At 41.9% G+C, this 6000-nt stretch overlaps 1 protein-coding gene across 1 annotated transcript in view; it reads left to right on the forward strand.

The window, feature by feature from the left end:
* nell3 (NELL (neural EGFL like) family member 3) overlaps positions 1 to 4269 on the forward strand; it is a 32814-nt gene extending 28545 nt beyond the window's left edge. Inside the window, exon 5 of the mRNA XM_028804363.2 lies at positions 2290 to 4269. Within this exon, the coding sequence (XP_028660196.1) occupies positions 2290 to 3809 (1520 nt within the window). The 3' untranslated portion in view covers positions 3810 to 4269. The remainder of the gene's footprint in view (positions 1 to 2289) is intronic.
* The last annotated feature ends 1731 nt before the right edge of the window (positions 4270 to 6000 follow it).

The raw sequence follows: 6000 nt of genomic DNA on the forward strand, positions 1-6000 counted from the left end.
ATTATGGGGTGTTGTGTGCAGAATTCTGAGGAAAAAAATGAATTTAATCTATTTTGGAGTAAGGCTGTAACATAACAAAATGTGGAAAAAGTGATGCGCTGTGAATACTATCTGGATGCACTGTAGTCTTCAAGCAGTGTCAGACAAAACATATTTTTAGGACATGATGTTTATAGCCTTCTGTACTCAGTGAGTGAATCACATCGCTGTTTTTGCTTCATGCAGTTATTGATAAGTGATGGTTTTGGTTTCTAAGTGACAACAGATAGCTAATATAAACTGACGAAAAAAACAACAAAATGTTCTTCCGTGCAAATATACAGTGGAGTGAAAAACTATTTGCTCCCTTCCTGATTTCTTATTCTTTTGCATGTTTGTCACACAAAATGTTTCTGATCATCAAACACATTTAACCATTAGTCAAATATAACACAAGTAAACACAAAATGCAGTTTGTAAATGGTGGTTTTTATTATTTAGGGAGAAAAAAAAATCCAAACCTACATGGCCCTGTGTGAAAAAGTAATTGCCCCCGAACCTAATAACTGGTTGGGCCACCCTTAGCAGCAATAACTGCAATCAAGCGTTTGCGATAACTTGCAATGAGTCTTTTACAGCGCTCTGGAGGAATTTTGGCCCACTCATCTTTGCAAAATTGTTGTAATTCAGCTTTATTTGAGGGTTTTCTAGCATGAACCGCCTTTTTAAGGTCATGCCATAGCATCTCAATTGGATTCAGGTCAGGACTTTGACTAGGCCACTCCAAAGTCTTCATTTTGTTTTTCTTCAGCCATTCAGAGGTGGATTTGCTGGTGTGTTTTGGGTCATTGTCCTGTTGCAGCACCCAAGATCGCTTCAGCTTGAGTTGACGAACAGATGGCCGGACATTCTCCTTCAGGATTTTTTGGTAGACAGTAGAATTCATGGTTCCATCTATCACACCAAGCCTTCCAGGTCCTGAAGCAGCAAAACAACCCCAGACCATCACACTACCACCACCACATTTTACTGTTGGTATGATGTTCTTTTTCTGAAATGCTGTGTTCCTTTTACGCCAGATGTAACGGGACATTTGCCTTCCAAAAAGTTCAACTTTTGACTCATCAGTCCACAAGGTATTTTCCCAAAAGTCTTGGCAATCATTGAGATGTTTCTTAGCAAAACTGAGACGAGCCCTAATGTTCTTTTTGCTTAATAGTGGTTTGCGTCTTGGAAATCTGCCATGCAGGCCGTTTTTGCCCAGTCTCTTTCTTATGGTGGAGTCGTGAACACTGACCTTAATTGAGGCAAGTGAGGCCTGCAGTTCTTTAGACGTTGTCCTGGGGTCTTTTGTGACCTCTCGGATGAGTTGTCTCTGCGCTCTTGGGGTAATTTTGGTCGGCCGGCCACTCCTGGGAAGGTTCACCACTGTTCCATGTTTTTGCCATTTGTGGATAATGGCTCTCACTGTGGTTCGCTGGAGTCCCAAAGCTTTAGAAATGGCTTTATAACCTTTACCAGACTGATAGATCTCAATTACTTCTGTTCTCATTTGTTCCTGAATTTCTTTGGATCTTGGCATGATGTCTTGCTTTTGAGGTGCTTTTGGTCTACTTCTCTGTGTCAGGCAGCTCCTATTTAAGTGATTTCTTGATTGAAACAGGTGTGGCAGTAATCAGGCCTGGGGGTGGCTACGGAAATTGAACTCAGGTGTGATACACCACAGTTAGGTTATTTTTTAACAAGGGGGCAATTACTTTTTCACACAGGGCCATGTAGGTTTGGATTTTTTTTCTCCCTAAATAATAAAAACCACCATTTAAAAACTGCATTTTGTGTTTACTTGTGTTATATTTGACTAATGGTTAAATGTGTTTGATGATCAGAAACATTTTGTGTGACAAACATGCAAAAGAATAAGAAATCAGGAAGGGGGCAAATAGTTTTTCACACCACTGTATACTATTGACCCTCTTACAAGGGAACTAGAACAGAAGCTGTATATCATATTCATCACTTTTGAGGTATTATATGTTTGTCACGTCAACGCACATTATAAGAATGGCTTCATCCCATCAAGTTTTCTTTTGTCAATCCTGAGTTTTTTGTCGTAAGTTGTGTATATGCACATTTTTATAAGTCTGAACCCCAGGAGGACAGACTGCTTAGTAATGGCTGATGATCAATGATAGAAATCAATGACCTTATTAGCAAGAGAAGGTGATAACCTCTATGACTGGCTGTTCTTTCATTCAACTTTTCATTCATTCCTCAATTTTCTTTAATCATAAATGTCTTTTTCTGCTTTAGGGGGCTTCAGGTGCTTGGGAGTTTCTGAAAGAGACGCCTCAGCAGGAGTTTGCGGCCATGCCTATTTCTTCAATAGGGAACTGCAGGAATGTCAAGCGTGCTCCGAGTGTCTGGGAGAGTCGGTCTCTTTTCCTTGCACGGCAGCAAGTGACACAGTCTGCTCCGTCTCTTCAGAAAACAAGCTTTCGGAATCGTGGACGGCTCTTGTGATTGTGCCTTCCCCCAAGTCCTTTTCCCATTCTATCTATCCAGGGATGATCTTAAATATAAAGGGGAAAGCCCAGTCAGATCTTCTTTCGAGCGATGATGGGCGCCTCCTGTTCCAGCAACATGGTCTCATTTGGACTGACTACAATTTTGCCTTGAAGCACAACTGCCGAAATTTCCTTCAGCTCTCCCTCAGGCTCAACGACAGTGAAGAAGGTCAAGAAATAAGTGCCGTTCGCATCGAACAGCCCGAAAGGAAGTACTTTCAGAGCATCAGTTTAAGTGCCACCGCCGAGGTGGAGCCCAACTATACTCTGTCGCTGTTCCTGAAGAGTCCCAATCAGTACTGTAATCAGAGCAAAGACTTTACTACGTATGACCTCAGCTCCCCCTTTAGCCTTTTTTGGCTCTCTCATGACACGGGGGCGGTGGCAATGACGGCACAGATATCGATGTCCATGCAGTATCAGACTAATTATCGACCGGCCTTTAAAATAATTTCTGTATCCGATCCCTACATGATAAGCTTGTCACATGATGGCCGAGGAGTAAAGTTTACAGAGAGTGGGGTGGTGAAGTTTGTCTTTCAGCAGGCGCTGTATTCCATGGGGCACACCTGTGTTCGGGATGGCTATTCCCTGGTTGCTTATGTCAATAGAAATGGGACTAACGAAGAGTTGATGCACGTATTCAAGTCCGGAGTGAACTACAGAGACACATCAATCTCCTTGTCTGGCGCGGCCAAGGTAAACGCAGGAGAGATGATGAACTTCGAGATCTTGTCTCCGTCACAGTGCAACATCAGGTATTTCGGCGACAACTCCGGGATTAGCATGTTAAGTCTCATCTGGATTCCTTCAGCAGTTTCGAGTGCTCTCTCGGCGACAGTCTCACGGGACGGATTACCAACAGGAGCGGTGAGAAATAAAGCTCTCCACTTCTATCAAGCTTCTTCCAACGAGAAACAGATTCAGCTGGTGAGTTCGGGACAATTTGCGCAGAAGTATTTCGTTTTCCGGGAAAGCGGGACGGCAAGCATTGCCTTTAATCTGAAGCTCATTCATTCCTGCAACATCGTTAAGCTTACGCTGAATCGCCTGCTGGGTGATCAGCTGCAGCCAACCAGCATAGCCCAGCAAATCGGAGGTCACATGCCCGAAGGAAGCCAATGGACAAGCGTCAGCCTCCGCACTTCCTTTGACGTCCGCAACGGCACGATGATTTACATTTCCCTGGACTGCGTGAGGGGGAGAATCAACCAAATTGCTCATGAACGTGGCACCAACCTCTCTATTCTTTGGATTTCCTCTTGAGTTTTGGCACCCTTGTGTTAAAGTAAAGTCATTCTGTTTGCAGGTTGATGCCCTTGAGATCTCAATTTGGTGTTAAGAGAAAAGAGAGCATGGATACAACAACAAAGGCGGTGGAGTTGATCTTCCCAGGAATTTTGTTTTCTCAAAAAAGGTGTTTAGGTCATAAGGCAGTTTGTTGTGCAGATCTGAACATAAGTAAATAGCAATAAACGATCTCTGTGTTCTGTGTCACCTTGATGTCAATGCTCAGGGACATATGGTGCAAGAGGGCCTTTGGGCCACAAAGACGGCCCCATAAGGGGAACAGAACTCCAAATGTGTTGATATGACATGTATGCGATTAACCACATCAATGCTTCACATGTGTTTTAACAAGATTGTGCTTTCTAATGAGCACAATACATCAGTATTAATAAACGTTTAATTGTGCTTTCTCCTAAAATGGAGGCCAACGCACCAAGTGTCTTCATTGTCACCTAATACAACAACAACAACATTTAGTTCTGTACAAAGGCTGTAGCTCAAAATGCTTTACAAGATGTCAAAGAAAAAATTGCATGCAAAGAAACAACAAACTAAAATGAGATAAGAATAACAATGCACAACAATTCAAACATTCAAACATCACAGGGCTGTGATCAGTGATACTGAGATGTTTTACATGTATTGGACATTTGTTTGCTTGGCAGACATTTTACCCAAAGAGAGGTCATCATACAGTGATTGAATAAAGAGGAGTCTTAGGAACAGGTGTGGCAGGACCAGGGTCCCTTACAGAGCTAACTGTTCTATGGAGGACACTATGTCCACTAGGCTCTACCTCATTTTGAAAACAAGAACACTTATGCCAGTTTCATTTTGGTTAATTTTAGCATGGCATTTAATACAGTGTTGCCACAACAGCTGGTAGAGAAGCTGAGGCTGCTGGATGTGGACACTGGCACCTCCAACTGGATATTAGGTTTCCTGACGCAGAGACGGTAGACATTCAGAGGTGGTAGCAATATATCTGAATCCATCATGATGAGCACAGGACCGCCTCAAGACTTGAGCCCTTTATTACTGACTTTTCTTACACTTCCGCCAGTTTCAACAAAAATGACATTAGATAGATAGATAGATAGATAGATAGATAGATAGATAGATAGATAGATAGATAGATAGATAGATAGATAGATAGATAGATAGATAGATAGATAGATAGATAGATAGATAGATGGGTAATGAAAGACACTATATAATAGAGAGATAGATAGATAGATAGATAGATAGATAGATAGATAGATAGATAGATAGATAGATAGATAGATAGATAGATAGATAGATAGATAGATAGATAGATAGATAGATAGATAGATAGATACTTTATTAATCCCAGGGGGAAATTCATAAAGTTTGCCACACTTGTAGGCCTAATCAGTAATGACGATGAGTCCGTTTATGGAAGAGAGGTGGAGCAGTCAGTAACTTGGTAAAAAAATTCATAATCGTGCTCAGTGGTCCCCAACTCTGCTTCTGGTGGGCTCACAGTGGCTGCAGCTTTTCATTCTAACCCTTTTCTTAATTAGTGATCTGTTTTTCCTCCTAATCAACTTCTTTTACAATACAATACAATTTATTTTTTGTGTTGCCCAAAATCACACAAGAAGTGCCGCAATGGGCTTTTTAACAGGCCCTGCCTCTTGACAGCCCCGGAGCCTTGACTCTCTAAGACAGGGGTGCCCAACTCCAGTCCTGGAGGGCCGCAGTGGCCACAGGTTTTCATTCTAACCCTTTTCTTAATGAGTGACCAGTTTTTGCTGCTAATTAACTTCTTTTGAATTCATTTTCTTTGACTTGCTCTTGGAGACTCAGACCCCTTAATTATTTCTTTTTCCTTAATTAGCAGCCAAACAATAACGAGACACAAAATGAGCCAAAACAGGCCCAGTAAACAGTGGCCATCATACAATATTTGAAAATAAAGAAAGGTGAAGGTCTCAGGAATGCTGATCTGCTCTTAGAAAAGAGAAAATCCTTAATTTTGGAAATGTCTGCTATTGCACAATGAAAGCGGCAACAAGCCATGGAATTAAAGAAAGGGCTTAATTAACGACAAGACTCAGCACCTCATTAAGCAGCTGGTTGGAGTGAAACTGGTTGGAGTTTGAGGTCCTGACTTAGCTGGCCTTCTGTTGGCTCACTCACTTCA

The sequence above is a fragment of the Erpetoichthys calabaricus genome, chromosome 6 (genome assembly GCF_900747795.2).
Source record: "Erpetoichthys calabaricus chromosome 6, fErpCal1.3, whole genome shotgun sequence".
Lineage (NCBI taxonomy): Eukaryota > Metazoa > Chordata > Cladistia > Polypteriformes > Polypteridae > Erpetoichthys > Erpetoichthys calabaricus.